The 17,807-nt window shown below is 50.1% G+C and overlaps 7 protein-coding genes across 7 annotated transcripts; 4 read left to right on the top strand and 3 right to left on the bottom strand.

Moving 5' to 3' along the window:
- Nucleotides 1-1,404: 1,404 nt before the first annotated feature.
- On the bottom strand, nucleotides 1,405-2,134 carry BO79DRAFT_162404 (uncharacterized protein; the record flags this gene model as incomplete). Its single annotated transcript, XM_025679066.1, has 2 exons — nucleotides 1,405-1,859; nucleotides 1,960-2,134. 2 exons carry the CDS (start codon nucleotides 2,132-2,134, stop codon nucleotides 1,405-1,407), a joined length of 630 nt encoding a protein of 209 aa, XP_025533682.1.
- A 432-nt stretch (nucleotides 2,135-2,566) lies between these two features.
- Nucleotides 2,567-4,509, top strand: BO79DRAFT_291625 (spermidine synthase; the record flags this gene model as incomplete). Its single annotated transcript, XM_025689023.1, has 3 exons — nucleotides 2,567-3,501; nucleotides 3,551-3,845; nucleotides 3,907-4,509. The coding sequence occupies 3 exons, from the start codon at nucleotides 2,567-2,569 to the stop codon at nucleotides 4,303-4,305; spliced, it is 1,629 nt and encodes a 542-aa protein (XP_025533681.1). The 3' UTR covers nucleotides 4,306-4,509.
- Nucleotides 4,510-5,074: 565 nt separating this feature from the next.
- BO79DRAFT_223065 (dynein family protein) lies at nucleotides 5,075-6,991 on the bottom strand (the record flags this gene model as incomplete). Its single annotated transcript, XM_025683586.1, has 6 exons — nucleotides 5,075-5,221; nucleotides 5,289-5,917; nucleotides 5,967-6,060; nucleotides 6,118-6,500; nucleotides 6,584-6,745; nucleotides 6,835-6,991. The coding sequence occupies 6 exons, from the start codon at nucleotides 6,989-6,991 to the stop codon at nucleotides 5,075-5,077; spliced, it is 1,572 nt and encodes a 523-aa protein (XP_025533680.1).
- A 552-nt stretch (nucleotides 6,992-7,543) lies between these two features.
- On the top strand, nucleotides 7,544-8,484 carry BO79DRAFT_249200 (uncharacterized protein; the record flags this gene model as incomplete). The annotated part of the gene is made up of 2 exons (XM_025685763.1): nucleotides 7,544-7,599; nucleotides 7,665-8,484. The coding sequence occupies 2 exons, from the start codon at nucleotides 7,544-7,546 to the stop codon at nucleotides 8,476-8,478; spliced, it is 870 nt and encodes a 289-aa protein (XP_025533679.1). The 3' UTR covers nucleotides 8,479-8,484.
- A 27-nt stretch (nucleotides 8,485-8,511) lies between these two features.
- On the bottom strand, nucleotides 8,512-10,250 carry BO79DRAFT_291622 (phosphatidylinositol-3,5-bisphosphate binding protein HSV2). The gene is made up of 5 exons (XM_025689022.1): nucleotides 10,089-10,250; nucleotides 9,971-10,009; nucleotides 9,805-9,902; nucleotides 9,393-9,749; nucleotides 8,512-9,328 (listed from the first exon to the last, which is right to left on the bottom strand). The coding sequence occupies exons 1-5, from the start codon at nucleotides 10,195-10,197 to the stop codon at nucleotides 8,798-8,800; spliced, it is 1,134 nt and encodes a 377-aa protein (XP_025533678.1). The 5' UTR covers nucleotides 10,198-10,250; the 3' UTR covers nucleotides 8,512-8,797.
- Nucleotides 10,251-11,545: 1,295 nt separating this feature from the next.
- Nucleotides 11,546-13,307, top strand: aspA (putative septin AspA; the record flags this gene model as incomplete). Its single annotated transcript, XM_025685134.1, has 6 exons — nucleotides 11,546-11,767; nucleotides 11,947-12,022; nucleotides 12,088-12,204; nucleotides 12,262-12,349; nucleotides 12,408-13,010; nucleotides 13,067-13,307. The coding sequence occupies exons 1-6, from the start codon at nucleotides 11,753-11,755 to the stop codon at nucleotides 13,305-13,307; spliced, it is 1,140 nt and encodes a 379-aa protein (XP_025533677.1). The 5' UTR covers nucleotides 11,546-11,752.
- A 1,595-nt stretch (nucleotides 13,308-14,902) lies between these two features.
- Nucleotides 14,903-17,807, top strand: BO79DRAFT_280066 (HET domain-containing protein; the record flags this gene model as incomplete). The annotated part of the gene is made up of 2 exons (XM_025688023.1): nucleotides 14,903-15,710; nucleotides 15,770-17,807. Coding segments are annotated over exons 1-2 (2,611 nt in total), but the record flags the coding sequence as incomplete, so codon positions are not given.

The following is a 17,807-nucleotide window of genomic DNA, read 5'->3' as shown; positions in this document are numbered from 1 at the left end:
AGAAGCAGTGGAAGACATCGTATTTGTATCGATACGAGTCTGTTGAGACGAGTGGACCTTTATTCGGTCCACGATGGGATATACCTGGAAGCAAGGTATATCCGCTAAGATATCGTTGTGTAGGTCACAACGAGAGATAAAGGGAAAAGGATGGAGAAGGGAGTGGAGGAGCAAGATTTGCAGCCAATATAGCAAATGATCGACTGCAATAGTTACAAAGCTAAGTTGGGCTTATAGAGCTATGTCCTGCTATAGCTAGAGCCAACAGTACTTTGCAGAACAAGAGTTGAACGATGGAAAGGAGGGTGTTGGCGACGGGGGAGTTTCTGTGGGAAGGAAACGGCATCTAGGCAGTAGAGTCATGTCATACTTGCACTTAGACGAGTTTTCTCACGACATCATGACATGACTATGGCAGGGCAAGCGATGCCATCAGCAACACCAGCCTGGAGCATCATCGCTCCAGAGCCATGGAGGCCATAAGCAAAACCTCGGAGATGATGTAGACCCCTATGTTCTAAAGGGCACAGTGGATATAGAAACAGATATAGAGTATGGATATAGAAAATTCACCAGGTGCTAATTGATGAAATTGAATGGCTTCAGGGAAGCGAGTCTATGCTGAGTATTGAATGACCGAGGCAAGCTACTTTAGGAAGAACAAGATTAGATTTAACGAAGGTTGGCTCTGTTGATGCTATAGACGAGCGTTAACACTACTCAGAGAAGTCCAGCCGCCAGTCTGATGTTTCATCCTTCCCCAACTTCCCAAAGCACATTGAACTAGGCCAAGGCAACATGACCCAACCACTTGACTATGCTATTCCTGCGTCTACAGCACAAATGGTCAACGCATGAGCAAAAACCGACATCATTATTGGAGCCTCTCAGTAGGCCACTTGGCGGACTGAGCCATCAAGATGCTGGTCCTGTGAAGCAATGAGGATGCCGACTGAATGGCACGTGACATCACTAACGTATCCGATTTGGTTGAGAGCAAGTATTGTTCCATCTTGGATATAGTTGCCTTGTTCCATAGGTATATCCACGGAATACAGATTCATCATTGCTAAACCGATGTACAGCAAAGAGCACTGCATTCTCATTGCGGCATGGGGGTGACAAGCCTGCCAAAGCAAGAGCTTTGAGGCATTTCCCTTGCTCAATTATGACGATTTCGATCGTGTGCTATGGATATGGGGTTTGCCCATTCAGCGAGACTTCACTGCAAACAAGTGCAGCAGAAACTTCCGCTCCGAAGCCACAACCGCAAAGCAGTTGAATAACCGAGGACCTGCAGGTAAGCGCATAACTTGAGGGAGAACGCTGAGCGTGAATAGCCACCATAATTCCGAGGCAAGCCACAACACCCAGATGAGCAATATCGGAGTCCTGATTTGACCATCAGAAATCCTGAATACCAGTTTCGCCCTGCAGATGGGACTTGACTTCTCCATCATCTACTCCTTCAACAAGCCACTCTGGTTCTTCATCGTCAAAGTATTTTTCCTGCTCGACGTTCCAATCATCGTACTCGTCATTGTCATCAACCGAGGTATAATCGAAATCGCTGTCTTCACCCCTAAGGAACCGCAAGGTCATCTCCCATCGCCACGCCTTCTCCCCTTCTTCCTTATTCGGGGGAATTTCGTCTCGATCTTCCGCGAGAATCTCTCCGTTGGGTCCACGAGTATAGCTGAACATGGCGTGAGGATCAGGATGGGAAAGAGCCTCGAACTTGGCCTCGGATCTACATAGGTCCGCTTGCAGCACACCTGAGAAGCCTTTGGCACGTCCTTCGGCCTCCCTCTCGGCTGGAGTCTGGAATCGACGGATTAAGCGATCATACAGCAACGGGTCTGCAGGGCTGGTATATTAGCTTGGCTTAAACATCCCCTGTCATAGACAGAGCGACTGAATGTGACACCAATCAGTCTAAAGGAGACAGAGCGAGCGGACCGGCTAGCTCGAGATCAGCAGAGAAATACTCTGGGTGCATGTCCAGATAGCGCTTGCGCCGGTTTTTGATTTTCGTCGCCGCAGATGGTGACTGGGTTCTTTTCACGGGGTCTGACTCCATCTGGGAAGAGTCTGCCTCAGGAGCGACACCCGTACCCATGGGGAAAAGAGGCATAATGGGCGTAGTAGTTGGATCACGGTGGATGATGACGATGGGAAGTTGAGGATGAAGAGAAGCGCGGCGAGACACGCGGGGAAACTAAACCCATTCGGGCCGGAAGCGCGCGGACGGCAAAGGGAAATTATCCTCAGCGTCAAAACGTCGCCCGAGCGAATAATGACCGTCCGTTGATCAGTCCGACTTTCTATCTGAAAAGTACCGGTAAGACTAGTCTGGTTTCAATCTGTTTCACAACGTGGGTCCCTCAGGGATCCTTCTTGGCTCACGTTGTGGCGTTGCATTGAAGCTCCCCGCCCCAGCTCTTCCGCTGTTAAATAGAAGCCAACAATCATACAGTCGCGAGATGGACCTAGACTAATTGGATCCTACAGAAGCTCTCAATTGAACGGTCTTACCGGATTCCCTCAGGGTTGGAGGTCTGACATCATGTCTTCCCTAGCTGGTCTTGTCCAGCCCACCACCAGACAGTTGCTCACTGGCGCTGCTCTGCTGTTCTTGATAGCGTTCTACTCGCCATTGACGGTGCTGATGCTAACGCCAGTATATGGCTCGGCTCCTGCCCATATCTTCCATGGCTATGGAGTGGCACTTGTTGGCGCTGCTGGATGGTTCCTTAAGGACTACATCCAGCGATTGACCGGCCGCCGGGCTCTTTTCCTGCTCCCTGTTGTGGCATTCTGGGTTCCTACCCTTCAGAGCTTCTTGTTCGCATCAAGCTCCGTGATGGGAAACCCCTTCGGAGCTGTAGTCACCGAGGTCATCTCCTACTACCCTCTGCTTCTGCTCTCTGTGGCTTGTGCTGGTAAGCTGGTGCAGTCGGGCTTGGATCTGGGCCGACACGGTGATGCAGTCGCTGAGCATGTTCCTCTCGTGGTCTCCTATGTCCTCTACAAGACCGGCGAGAAGTTCGCCAGAGCATTCCTGGCCAAGTTCATTGGAACAACCTTCTTCTTTTCTCGTGCTGGTCTCCAACTCTTGCTCCCAGTCTTCTACACCGCTATTGCCCCTTCCAAGTTCTTGCTCTTCGCTATTCCCTCCCTTCTGTTCTCCATGACGTCCAATGTCCACATGAACTCTGGAGCCTTGAACTCTTTCCTCAACGAGGAGGGATTCGCCCTTGTTGCCCGCCAGGACTCCACCACCGGCTACATCTCCGTCTTGGATAACCTGAACGATGGGTTCCGTGTCATGCGTTGCGACCACAGCCTGCTCGGCGGCCAGTGGACCAAAATGCCCAACAACTACAACCCTGCCGTGATGGACCCGATCTACTCGGTCTTCACCATGCTCGAGGCCGTCCGTCTGGTTGAAACCGACCACGGGGAGCCCCGCGTAGATGCCAACAGCAAGGCACTCGTCATGTAAGCTCATCAGCGACCCCCTCTTATTCAGACACCTAACCTCTCCCAGCGGCCTCGGTGTCGGCACCACCCCCTCTGCCCTAATCCACCACGGCATCGAGACCACCATCGTGGAACTCGACCCTGTCGTGCACAAGTTCGCCACCGAATACTTCCACCTTCCCTCGAACCACATCGCCGCCATCGAAGACGCCACCACCTTCGTGAAGCGCACTCCCCCAGCCCAGTACGACTACATCGTCCACGACGTCTTCACCGGAGGCGTCGAGCCCCTCGAGCTCTTCACTCTCGAGTTCCTCGAAAGCCTATCCTCCCTTCTCAAGGACGACGGAGTCATCGCCATCGTAAGCCCCCCTCCCCTTCTCCCTCCCAACTCCCCACCACCCCCAAACTAACCCCCAAAAGAACTACGCCGGCGACATCTCCCTCTACCCCGCCGCCCTAACCGTCCGCACCATCCAATACGTCTTCCCAACCTGCCGCATCTTCCGCGAAGCCTCCGACTCCGACCTCACCACCGACTTCACCAACATGGTGATCTTCTGCAAGAAGAGCTCCGCCACGCCGCTCACCTTCCGCGACCCCGTTTCGGCCGATTACATGGGCAGCAAGTTCCGCCAGATGTATCTGATGCCGAAGGTCGAAATTGACGCTAGTCGCTTCGAGACTATCGAGAAGGGCGGTCGTCGTGTCCTTCACTCCATGAACACCCACCTGCTTCATAAGTACCAGGATCGGTCGGCTCTCGAGCATTGGAATATTATGCGCCATGTGTTGCCTGATTTTGTTTGGGAGAATTGGTGATGGTTTTGATACTACACTATACTTTCGGTATGTAATTTTTTACTGTGTCTCTGAGAGATAGATTGATTGGTTTTCGTTGTTGTGGTTTCGGATATTTGTATTCCTACTAGTACTAGGTGTGGTTTCGGGTGGTTATGGCATAATATAACTTTATAATGATGTAGTTTTGAGTTTGGGAGACTATACTAGTGTCTGTTCTGTCTTTATAATCACGCCCAACTCAGAGTATACAAATGAAGCTATTCAATAACTATTCCTCAATACCCACAAGTCGGACTCCAAAGCAACGCTAACGAAGAGAAATCTTTCAACCAACCATGTTCAAAAGCTAAAAATTCAAGCACCGTAAAAGAAAAGCAATAGATACTATCGAAAAATTCATTCATCTTTCTCCGACTCCTAAGAAAAAAGAAAAAAGCCAGCCTAATCCATTCTGGTATCACAAACAGCAACAGCAGCAGCAACGAGAAAGCAGCAGCAGTAACAACAACGAGATGTCACCAAGCCAGCCAGGCCACAATCCCCCCGCGTTAGTTATAATCACTCATTCCAAATATGTTATGTATGTACTGCATCGTGAATGTGTGAAAATGAAAATGAAAATGGAAAAAGAGAAAGAGGGAATAAAAGTGAAAAAAAAAGGAAAGAATAAAATTACAATCCAACATCAACATCAACATGAACAATGACCGCCATAATGACAGGAATAAACAAAAAAGAAGAAGAAACAGCATCTACTACCCATCGCCGGTGTATCGCTTTATCTTTTTTACGCTGATGGGCTGCCGCGGGGACTTGCCCCAGGTTTCTTGACCAGGCCGGCGAAGAAGTTCGCTAGTGCTTGGTTGTGGGCTTTTTCGTCGCCGGCGGATGATGAGAGGGTTTCTTTTCTTTGGGAGCGGCTGGCTTCGCGTTCCTGTTTGGGGTTGGGGTGGTTAGAGATATGCTGGGTTGGGATAGGGGATGGTGAGGGGGTATCTTACCTTTAGCTTGCGGAGCATGTCGTCTGCGTCGACTTGAATACCTCCCATATTGAATTGTACAGGACCGATGTGCTCATTGACTCGTCCGTTGTCGTCTAATGGTGACATCTCGAGCTGGGGCACCTTCTTCGCTGCGCGGTCTTTCTCGTCCTCCGCCTTCAGTTGCTCCAGGACCTCGAGCTGCTTCGTGAGGAAGCTCTGCATGTCGGATGTGTCCACTTCGATTTTGTTTCCGTTCCGTTGGCTGCCTGTTAGAGCCATTGATGTGTCGCGCTTCGGGTCCTGGATGGTCTGCTCGAAGATCGCTACGGCGCTGGTTCCGTCGTCCACTGCGTTTGCGGTTTGTTCGTCGGAGTTGCGATCGTCCACGCCGTTCGTGAGTGGCTCCGGGGGATCCTGAATCTCGATCGACCATGCTGTCGATATGCCTTCCATGTCAAAGCCTTCACGGATGATTCGGATCTTGCCCCAAGAATCCCAATTCGAGGGAACTAGAATCTTGTCCCGGTCGATCACGTTGTGTTTGAGGGACTGTCTTTTTAGGAGAGAGTGTATGCCGAGGGAGGAGTGTATTAAGCTCTGCAAGGAGTTGGCGAGGAACGGGGTAGTGTAGATCAACGATGCGCCGTCTGCTTTCTGTTAGAAGTGAACTCAAGCGGTGTTAGCTGCTGTACTTACGCTTGAGTAGTAGTGTTCTCATGAACTGAAGGATGAAGTCGAATTGCTCTTCGTGCCATCCGTGGTCCTTCTCCAGCTTTTCAATCTTGTCCGCCTGCATAGGAATTGTCAATATAGAGACTTGCCGGAAGCCTGAAGTAGATTAACATACCCCTTGGCAGACCACACACATGGGGATTCCAAGCCCCTCATCCCACTCGCCTGGCCCCAGCGGTATCGTCACAGGGCCTCCGGAGCTGGTAAATCCTTGTGCCCCTCCTGAACTTGGATCCGTGCCTCGTTTCCGGTCCCTCCACTCTGTGAGATTCTCTTCCATGACGATCTTCGTCTCGTCATCGAGCGATATCAGTACGTGTCGGAGAAGACGGACCCATTCTCGGAGTCGCCGAATCCATGTCCATGGGTCCGACCAATCCAGTAGGATCACGACGAGTGTTTCCGGAATCGATTGAGGGGTCAGGAGCGGCTTGAGGAGGGGAGCGAAAGATAAAGACGGTTCAGAGAGTAGGTATGCAGAGACGCGCGCAAGAGTATCTATTCGCCGGAGCACTTTTGTTCAGCCACCCATATAATGCAGGCTGAGCCTACCACTCAGCCCAACTCAGGGAACAAATTACCTTCGTGGTCCGCATCCAGCACATCCTGATATGTGTATCCCAAAGCGAACTGGTTGGCTACCGGCGGTACCCTCCCCTTTCGCTTATCGTTCGACAGGCTAGGATCGGAAGAATCAGCGGCGAGTGTGTCTAGGAATTCTCTTTGACTCTCAGGCGTGCCTCCTGGAAATCAGTCCAAGTATTAGCGACCCAGTCCCGAAACAGTAAAATGTCCATGCCGCTCCACGGCAGCAGCAACCAGGTCTTCGCACCTAGGATAAGCAAATTCTTCTCAGGCAAACGCTTTCCATTCGCGACACTATCCAGCATAGAAGACCAGATGTTCTTCTTAGGTCCATCCTTGCTCGACGGCCGGCTATTGTTTCCGGTGCCGAACCTGGAGCCGGGGATCTGGCTTGACGCAGACATCGTCTGTTCGATTTCGACTATGTTCAGTTGGCGCAGACCATGCCATGTAACGTCCGAATAATTGTGAGGCTAGTCCGACAGCTTTGACGCGTGAGCCGCGGAGTTTGGAGAAGATGGTGGATATCGGTCCAGGCAAGCGGATTTGGGGTCAGGGGAATCTGGCGTTGGGGACGATCTCTTGTAGCGATTAACGGCGGGTCCGTGGCCAAATTGCCCACCCGGATGAGCGGTATCGTAGGTAAGCCCGCTGTTGCTCTTTGAATCACACAGATGGTGGGGGTAGTCAGTTCAAGGGGAAGGTTGTTTAGTCGAGAAATACGTTCAAGTTGCACTCCAGTAAACAATCCAAAGTGTCGGCGTTCTTGCGGGTGGGACCCTCCCGCGGAGCCAGCCCGTGATGAGCTGAACCCGCCAGCTTTTCTGCTGCTTCCTGTCCCTCCTTCTCAGCCACTCACTTTCTTGCTTCGCCGGCGCAATTCAGCTGTGCTCTTATTTGACCTTTTTGTTTTCCGAGGGGATTATTGACTCGCTCCTGCGACCCTCTATTCAATAATGAATAATATCCGCCAAATTCAAGCGCTCAACAAGCGCGAGCTTGAAAATGCCATGTATGTCACGCTTATTTGCAGCTCAACCTATTGGTTCCTTTGCTAACCATTGTGGACTATCTCAGATCCCCGGAAGCTTCCTGGCACGCCGACTACAGAGACACCGCTTACATATACATCGGTGGACTACCATACGATTTATCCGAGGGTGATATTATAACCATCTTTTCGCAATACGGCGAGCCCGTGCACATTAACTTGGTGCGCGACAAAGAGACCGGAAAGAGTCGAGGCTTTTGCTTTCTGAAATACGAGGATCAACGCAGTACAGATCTCGCTGTCGACAATCTTGGTGGGGCAACAGTTCTGGGAAGAGTGCTGCGTGTGGACCACGTGAGGTACAAGCGGCGCGATGACGAGGAGGAAACAGACAATGTCGCAAAGCTCATGGGCGATACGACCAGCAAGGATCATGATGACAGAGATACAGATGATGAGCGGAGAAGACGGAGGAAGAGAAGGGGAAGCGAATCAAGGGAAGAGGAGCCCGCGAGACGGCCTCTGCTTAAGGAGGAGATCGAGCTACAGGAGCTGATTAAGAATCACGACGAGGAAGATCCAATGAAGGAATTTCTTATCGAAGAGAAGAAGGAGGAGGTCGCACTCGCTTTGGAAAAGATGCGCAGCAGCGAGAGATCATCTCGGAGACGTGACAGCCGTGAGAGATCAAGCCGCCATCACCGTTCTCACCGCCGGAGACACGACGACGACCGAGATTCGGAGAGAAGACACAGAGATCGGTCGCCCAGAAGGGAAGAGCGATCACATAGAGCGAGGTCTCCTTCTAGAAGGGAGAGGTCCGACAGAGACAGGTCGCCGGTCGCGTCGCGATCCCCCGACTCCCGACGCTACAGAGATAGACATGATCGACACCGTTAAATGTCTGGAAAAGCTATCTAGATATTAAATATGCTAATGAGGACTAAGTCGTCTAACTGATCCTGGGAAAAAGCCATCCAATAAAAGATCTCCAGGATCTTTGTGGCCGAATGCTGCAGTCCGCGCCTGTTCTTGAAATGCAAGTCTGCTGTTTCATCATCCTGCGCCGGCTCATGCGATATCGTGTCCATCTCAGAATCAATGCTGTGGCATGGGCGCATGCATACGGATCTTGCCTGCATCTGGAACAGCTACTACCTTGGTGCCAAACGAATAAGTAGTGCTGCGAACAATCACTCTTTATCCCGCCGACAGAATTTCAGCTGCCTCCCAAATATCTTTTCCAGCCCTCTCTCAGGCAATACCGCTTTCCATCGTCCCCTTCGCGCAGAACGAACTTCTCCCATCGGCCATCCCTGCCGGCGCCGATCACAAGAATGGTCCTATCGTCGCGCCAACCTATCACGCCTTTCGACGGGCTCCCGTATGAGTTACCCAGTGGCGGGACATAATGCGAGCCGGGTGGTGCTTCCTCCCCCATTTCAAAGTGGGCGCTTGCGAATGAATACACATCAGAGAATACCCTTGGCAATAGTGGGATTTTCCCGAGAATGCCCCATTTCTGGTTTGTTTGTTCTTCGGTCGGGGAAGCTGCAGCTGGAGTACGGTTCGTCGGTAGTCGGGGATGCGGAAGGTCGAACACGTGCAGGGTAGACTTATCCGAAGTTACAGCCAGTAGAAGATTCGAGGGCGAAATGGCAAGAGAGAATATCACCGCATGATCAACACCGCGTCGTAGCTCGGCCATTTTGGTGCAGTTAGCCGTAGAAAAGACCCGGACCAAAGTGCCCTAGATAGAATGCGCCTGGTCAGTAGTCTGCGTCGCATCAGCAGTCGTAGGGACAGGGACGTACCGCTTCACTCGCCGTCGCCAACACTTCACCATCGGGACTCAATGTCATCGCGCGCAATGGCGTGCTGTGAGCAGGGATGATGCTTACATTCCCCGTCTCAAGCTCCACCAGTTGGACCTGGCCCGGGGACCGACCTGGAAAGGCGAGCACCTGCTGCCCTAGACAAGCCAGTCCCAGTGGGTTATCTGTTGTCTCGAAATATGATAGCTTCTGTGGAGGGTTCGAGAAGGCAAAGATGTGGATGCTATTGAGGAGGGCGACAACGATGCGCGACTTGGACAGTCGGACGCCCAGGACCGAGGTGCGGAACTCCAGCGTAATTACTGCTTTCTGTCTTGCGTCATCCCAAATGACCAACTGCGACCGCTGTGTGAGCATAAGCTGCGCAAGATAGATACAGAAGTCTGCGCACCTTATTTTGTGGGAACTTTGGCTGTCTCCCTCCGCCAACGATAGCTAGGTAGTTCGTCTGGCCAAGCATCTTGACTACCCCGATGCCGGCATTGAAATCTAGATGGAGCGAACGGCATTAGTGATACGGAGCTGGAGGATGGTGGGGCTGAAGCTATCATGTATACCTCTTGATACTCTGAGCTCACATGGATCGGTATTGAACACTACATAGAGATCATATTGTTCTTAGCTTGGGTATCCCGGAAGGGAATCTATTGCAGGAAGGGCATGGTTAGGACCTACCACAGAAGCCGGTGTCCAACCCAACTGCGAAGCAGGAGGTATCATTGTTGAATGTAGCAGAGAGTGAGAGTGGCCCCACAGACTCATCGATAACTTGTCGGGTGTTCATTCTGGCCACCAGGGAAAGAGGCCATCAGAGCTATGGATGGTAGAAAGGTAGACAGGAAACTAGAAGATCGACAGCGGTCGCTGACCTCACCCGAGCATCAGTAACGTAGATAAGGCCCGGGGGTCCGCTTTTGGCTGGGGGAATGCCGGAAGGGCAGCGGATGCCGGGCCAATAGACTGTCTGCACAGCGTGGTGATGTTGTTCAACGGAGATCAATGCACATCATCTTACACCCATACAGAAGGCGACGAAGAACTTCTTGATATACTTCGGCAAAGACGATCGAGAATAAGAAAAAGAAAAGCATGTAATGACAAGGGCGTGAATCGAACCCGCGCGGTTAGTCTACCGTTTTGCGGTTAGGAATATTCCGTAAGTCAATAATAATGTCTCGGAGCCATTGTTTCAGGCCTGAGGCCTAAAATTCCAAGCTTGTATGGTAAGTATTTGGGTAATTGCTTACCGCTACGGCGGCCCGCAGCGACCCACGGCGGCGGTGGAAACGCCTTCTGCTGCCCCCGACCCCTGAGAAGAACCGGGGAGAGCACAGAGGCTAGTAGCCAGACATTGCAGCAACAACCACTTATGCTTTCATTCAGTTGACTTGTCGCGCTGTACCTCAGAGAACAAGTTAGCGGATATTATGTGACTTGGACCGAAGGAACAAATTCCCTATCGAGTCATAGCACTGGCCGCTGAGTGGGGACCTGAAGTGTGTTCTCTCTCAGTGAAAAGACAATAATTGATGATCAAGGCGTCCCCAGATTGGACAGGTATTATAATGAGTGTTGAAAGAGTACGCAGGTAGGGAGATACCCAAAGACAAGGTCTGGGCATACTAGATGGGAATCATACTGTATACATTGAAATCGGCAGCTATCTAAGCAATTGAACAAAGCGTTCGTAATCATGTACCTTAAGTGCTTAGTAGGGGGATAACTACTAGACTCCATTTACTCCATACAGGAACCGTGCCTGAGAGCCCGCTATCCATGGGAGAGTAACTGAATTGTCTAGAAAAGTGGGAGTGGTACGACCACTAAGGTATCGATGTATCATCGGTTACATAAGATACCAATATTACCAGCGACCGATCAATCTGGAGAAAGAAGGAGAGCGATGATTGGACCGTTGGGGACTGCAGGGTGAAAGGGGGCAGTTGTGACCGTTCCAGAGCGGTAAGAAATTGTTACGAACAGGAAAACGGGAGGGAAGAAATCCCCCCCTTAGAGAGAGTCTAGCAAATCCCCTAACTGCCAGATCAGTAGCAAGCGCCAGCCAAACGGCTCTTTAGTCCCTCCAGCTTGCCCAGAGAGTGTCCGCCCGTCGTCGAACCTCAGGGGAGCAACGCAGCCATTCCACATCCCATCCCATCCACTCCTCCATCTAATTCATTCAACCTTCATTCCACCTCTCTTGTTTTCCCCCCCCATTCCTTTCCTTTGGCTCAAACCACCTTCGTCCTTGTCTCTGCCACTCGCTTTCTCCCTCTATTTTCTTCAATCTCTTCTTCTCTCTTCTTTAATTTCCTCCATTCCTCCCCTTTTAATTCACCATGTCGTTCAACGCGGTATGTTACTTCCTTCCCCTTTCTGGCCTTGCTGCTCTGAAGCCTATCCATGCTCCTTCCCCCTCCCATCCAACCCACCCCGTCCATTGTCCCTGGAACCGTCGTTTTCTTTTCATTATCTGTCTTCAGGCTCTTGGTCAGAGATTTGTCCACGATTAATTTCTTGCTCTAATACCCAGATGAAGCTCCGTCGCAAGAAGAATGTCAAGAAGGGTATCCAGTTCTGTCTGATGGTCTGTGGTGCCAGCGGAACCGGTATGTGCAGCATCATACAACCCAACTTCGATTGCAGAATTGACCGAATTCCCTCTTTTCGTTAGGACGTACCACCTTCGTCAACACTCTTTGTGGAAAGAAGGTCCTAGAAGGCAAGGACTGCGACGACCCGGCCAACGCTCACATTGAGGAGGGTGTCCGCATCAAGCCAGTCACAGTTGGTAAGTCACCGCCATCTGGACCACCAGCATACACGCCACTAATGAGATCTCGAAAAGAGCTGGAATTGGACGACGAAGGCACCCGCATCTCCCTCACCATCGTTGATACCCCCGGATTCGGAGACCAGATTGACAACGAAGCAAGGCACGTTGAACTTGGCCGCCTTCCTATCGCCCCCTACGAATACTGACCGTCCCAACAGCTTCGGCGAAATCGTTGGATACCTTGAGCGCCAATACGATGACATTCTTGCGGAGGAATCACGAATCAAGCGTAACCCCCGCTTCAGGGACAACCGTGTTCACGTCCTGCTTTACTTCATCACACCGACCGGCCATGGACTGCGTGAGCTGGACATCGAATTGATGAAGCGCCTTTCTCCCCGTGTCAACGTCATCCCCGTCATCGGCAAGGCCGATTCTCTCACCCCTGCCGAATTGGCCGAATCCAAGAAGCTTATCATGGAGGATATTGAGCACTACCGCATTCCCGTGTACAACTTCCCTTACGATATCGAGGAGGACGACGAGGACACCGTGGAGGAGAATGCTGAGCTTCGTGGTCTGATGCCGTTTGCCATTGTTGGCTCCGAGGACTTCGTTGAGATTGACGGCAAGAAGGTGCGGGCCAGGCAATATCCTTGGGGTGTCGTGGACGTTGAGAACCCCCGTCACTCGGACTTCTTGGCCATCCGCAGCGCTCTTCTTCACAGCCATCTCGCAGACCTTAAGGAAATTACCCACGATTTCCTCTACGAAAACTACCGTACTGAGAAGCTCAGCAAGAGTGTGGATGGTGCTACGCCGTACGTATACCCGCTTGCCATTGTTACGGTCCACTGGAACGAAAGCTAATCCATAGCCACAGTACACAAGACTCTTCGATGAACCCAGAAGATCTAGCATCCCAGTCCGTCAGACTGAAGGAGGAGCAGCTTCGTCGCGAGGAGGAGAAGCTCCGCGAGATCGAACTCAAGGTGCAGCGCGAGATCGCTGAGAAGCGCCAGGAACTGTTGGCTCGTGAGAGTCAGCTGAGGGAGATCGAGGCTCGCATGGCGCGTGAAGCAAGCCAGAGTCAGATTGATAGCATCAGCGATGCTTGAGCTCCTCCTGAACCTGTTCCCCGGAGGGAGACGGATCTTGCATGTTGACCCCGGACGCCGTTTGTGCCTATGTAATGAGATTCGTGGCACGGCAGTTGTGACTGTCGACGGGGGAAAGATTAGTCGACCGTTTATTCACGTTAATAGCTTCTTATCCGAGAGGAGAGGGGAAAATGCAACGTTCCGTTTATCTTGACGACTGGCAGCATTCCCTTTTGTTCACTCAGAGTGTTGCGGACAAGAGGTGATGGAATCCTGCTGCTGCTCTGCTCTTTCCCTCTCCCAAATTTTGGCTTCTTCCCATGTCTTCTTTAATCTGGTCGAAAGATCTCCGAACTGTTTCGCGCTGCCCATGTTGCGAAGCTTGGGGTCAGAGATAGCATCTTTTTAATTTGCTGACAGTTGTCGCTGAACCTGCATAACCTCATTCTCATTGCCCATCCCTTTTTTATTTTTTTCCCATTTCTGCTTTTGTCGATGAAACCTGTCCCAATCTCAAGCAGCGCAGCAAGATTCCCTCTTTTGTCGTTTCATATTCCTTGTGCTCGTGGTTCATGTCTTAATCTTATCATCATATGTCTTAGTTGAATAGTAGTATATGAGGACAAAAAGACCCGAAGTTTTCCCTGGTATGTAAGTTCTGATGGCATGGTGAGTAAATGTTCTATTTCCCATCGTGTCTACGCAGGGCTAGGAACATTGCACGTAGAGTCGTATACAAGACACATCATATTGCCGTTCAGACCAGCATCAGATTCCAGTCTTGCCCCTTCATTTCTTGGGCCCCAGCATAATGAGTTGCATAGGTTCATAAGTAATTATATATTAGATAAGCATTAGATAGCTCTTCTAACCGTGTAAGCCATGAAACCTAGAACGTGCTATTTAGTTGCCATCTATATCGATATTTACTATTTGGCTTAGGATATAGCACTAAGGGGTGTCTAGTGTATATTGTACTGATATTCGAACTCTGAGAATTGTTTACTAGCAGTAGCTGGAGCTCTATCTCTTTAGGAGTATGCTGAGAGATGGTAACATTCAAGTCGTTGAACTGCTAAAATATATATCTACTAGCAATAAGACCCACTTCAATGCAGTCATTGAATCATGGATGGTCATAATATGTACTCACTATACTAGTACTGATCTACTATAGTACTTAGTCCCCAGTATATTATCTATCCTCACATACTACTGACCTTGCCCGAGTTAGCAGTAACTAACTACTGACCTGGGTAGATGCTGGCAGACAATCATTCTGCCTATAACATCGACAGACAGAGGGTGTATATTGTTTCTATTTTTATTACAGAAAAAGCAATTCTCAGTCCATTCCCTGCTCTCTACCTCGTATGATTGTGCGCAGCAGTTGTATGCCAAACTCCATGGAAACGATCCGGACTTGGTTGCGGTATACTGGGTATAGAGACATCAAACGGGGAGAGATAAGAACCGAAATTACGGTCTATAATTCCACTATACATCTCCCCATCTGTATAAGAGCAGTGAGAATAATTTCATGAGATTAGTAATGTTGTTAGCATTGATCGGTCTCAGTGTACCCCGCCATTCAGCCGCACCAACTCAGCGCCATGCACCTTCCACTTGTGAGTTAGCACCCTTGTAGCTAATGGCCAAAGAAAAGCCCACCCCCCCGAATTCATCTCCATTCTCTTACGCTGCTACACTGGTCAAGGCGTTGGGACGTATCTCGCCGTCTGCGCTTCAGACAGACGCGATATATCGTTTTTGGTCTACTGGTCAACGCGTTCACGCAAGGTCCATACGATCTTCACTGAATATCGTACGAGAGACTTGGACCACACCATGTCTCCAGAACCGGCACGCAACTCTGATCTGACAGGACCTGCCTTTACCTACACAGAGCTCCCGCGAGAGTCTCCATATCCCACTACTCGTATGATACGCCTTCTGCCGAATAAAGATAAAGATGCAGAAATCGAATGCGAACTCTTCAACTATGACTTAGCGTCAGGCGGCGGCGCGGATTCGCACCTCTACGAGGCCCTTTCCTACGTATGGGGAAGTAACACGAAATCTCGGACCATCAAATTGAACAGTTACGTATTCCCCGTAACGGAGAACCTCTATCTTGCGCTGTCACGTCTCCGGAATCGGCAGCTTGAGAGAATACTGTGGGTTGATGCGATTTGCATTGATCAGAGTAACCGGGATGAAAAAGCCAAGCAGATCCCACTGATGAGGGAAATATATGCACAAGCTCAACATGTCATTGTTTGGCTTGGAGAGGCTTACGAAGATGGCGATAGAGCCCTTGAAGGACTCCGGTGCCTAGCGGAAGGGCAGGATGTAGATATTAGGGGGTGTAAAGCACTATGTGTGAATTTGTTCGAAAGAGCTTGGTTTCACCGTATTTGGGTCAAAATATTTCCCCCACCTTGAACTATCAGAGGAGTGTCAACTAACAACCATAGTAGGTACTTCAGGAAGTTGGTGTCGCAAGATCCATTTATATCATGTGTGGCTCAGTTCAGATAAACGGACATATCTTATGCGAAGGCCTCAATAAACTTAGTCTTACCCCAAAAGATCAAGACATGATAGGCCCAATCGTTTTTCTTATCAAGGGGGCGCTTTTCAGGCCCAAATATGAGCCCATGTCACGAGGATCTCTTACTATTGGGGAGCTTGTGGGCATGTACTGCTTCCACGATGCTACCGAGCAGCATGATAAAGTTTACGCACTTCTAGGCTTAAGTGCTGACCCGATGACACCCGCTCTGACGCCAAACTATGACTTCCCCTGGAACAAGGTGTTCAAGCAAGTTACCAGTTACATTTTCCCAGATGGTTCCGTGGAAACATGGCCTGGATCAGATATAGTCATCATCAGAGGCAAGGGTCGGGTTCTAGGCCATATTTGCTCCGTGCAACGAGTATCAGACTTCGGCCAGCAAAAAGTGAAAGTCTATCTCAATAATACAGCCCGGTCAATCGGTTATGAGAGCGAATGGGAAGCTGGTTGGGAACTCCAAACTTTTGCACAGGCCTTTAACCCCGGGGATATCGTTTTCCTTCTTCATGGGGCTTCGAGACCAAGTATCATTAGACTTTGCAGAGACCATTTCAGGATAATCACACCTGCCGTGACTCTTTGCAAAATGCGCCCCAGAGATTCTCCGGAAAGCAATTTTCATGAATGGCATGCACTGGGTAGATCATGTGATATCTTACTGGCGTGGAGAATTCCTCTGAATAATGATACTAGGCCTCAGAAATGGCCTGAAACAGAGCTCCCTGACATGGTTCCAGCCTACCAAGAACAGTCCTTGAAGGCGGAATATAGACGAAACAATATTACCCGAATCATGGCAGGCGTTGCCATGGGAGCATTGGCCTTGGAGAAGTCAGAAGACGATGATGTAGCGCGCTTGCTCGTTTTGAGTGGTACAGATGATTCAATTGTGAAGCAATTGACTAAGGCTTCTGCAAAGGACATTCGATCCTCTCCTGACAAGATCTTGCAAAGCTTTTTTCAAAGTGAGCAAGACGATCTGTCAATCTCCGAGGAAATGCTCACGGCAGTGGCAGAGAATGATGGACCATGTGGCTATATAATCATGGAGCTCCTTTTCCAGCTTCAGGGGTCCAGTCTTCCCATCTCTGAAGAAGTAATTGAGGCAGCAGCAGGAAACTCTGGAAGGTATGGACATCAGGTTATGAAGGCTATCTATCGCCACCGTGGAGAGTTCTTCCCGATTTCCGAAGAGGTGGTCAAGGCAGCGGCAGGGAATACTGGAATAAAGGCAGCCAAGATATTGAAGCTCCTCTTTAAAGCGCAAGGGGAAGCCATTCCAATTTCTGAAGAAGTACTCAAAGCGGCAGCAGGAAACCGCTCAATTTATGGGTTCGAGATTTTAAAGATTATCGTTCACCATCGTGGCCAAGATCTCCTGGTCTCTGAAGATGTGATTATAACCGCAATAGAGAATCATCATTGGGGATACGACAATATCCATTATCTCCTTGAATGCTGCGATAGAACAGTTTCAGTTTCTGAGGCACTGCTTAAGGCAGCAGTAGCAAGGCACGTGTCATTCTTGAGATTACTTATTGAGCAAGGAGAGGAAAGCCTTCCAGTCTCTGAGGAAGTGGTTAAGGCAGCAGCAGGATGTGTTTTTGGGCATGAGTCCCTGGAATTACTCCTTCAATGTGGAGAGAAAAGTATTCCAATCTCTGAGGAGGTGATTAAGGTAGCGGCAGGAAATGAGATGCATGGGGATAGAATCCTGGAAGTACTCTTTCAGTACGCAGAGGGAATTCTTCCAATGTCTGTGGAAATGGTTAAGGTAGCGGCAAGGAATGGAATATCTTTTACAGAATTACTAGAGGAAAAACTCTTCAAACGAGAAGGGAAAAGGCTTTATATGAGTGAGGAAGTGGTCAAGACAGCAGCACAGAATGAGGGCAGTGGACCTGCACTTATGGAATTCCTCTTCCAACAGGAAGGAGATA

This window comes from Aspergillus costaricaensis (genome assembly GCF_003184835.1).
Source record: "Aspergillus costaricaensis CBS 115574 unplaced genomic scaffold BO79scaffold_74, whole genome shotgun sequence".
Classification (NCBI taxonomy): domain Eukaryota; kingdom Fungi; phylum Ascomycota; class Eurotiomycetes; order Eurotiales; family Aspergillaceae; genus Aspergillus; species Aspergillus costaricensis.
Note: the sequence above shows the minus strand (reverse complement) of the source record. Positions and strands in the feature narration are given on the sequence as shown.

Excerpts from the sequence above, each read along its gene's own strand:
- BO79DRAFT_291622 (XM_025689022.1), bottom strand. The coding sequence starts at position 10,197 with ATGAACACCCGACAAGTTATCGATGAGTCTGTGGGGCCACTCTCACTC. Across the intron at positions 9,903-9,970 it reads TGAGCTCAGAGTATCAAGAG|ATTTCAATGCCGGCATCGGG; the intron begins GTATACATGATA and ends CGCTCCATCTAG. Across the intron at positions 9,329-9,392 it reads TGGCGACGGCGAGTGAAGCG|GGCACTTTGGTCCGGGTCTT; the intron begins GTACGTCCCTGT and ends CATTCTATCTAG.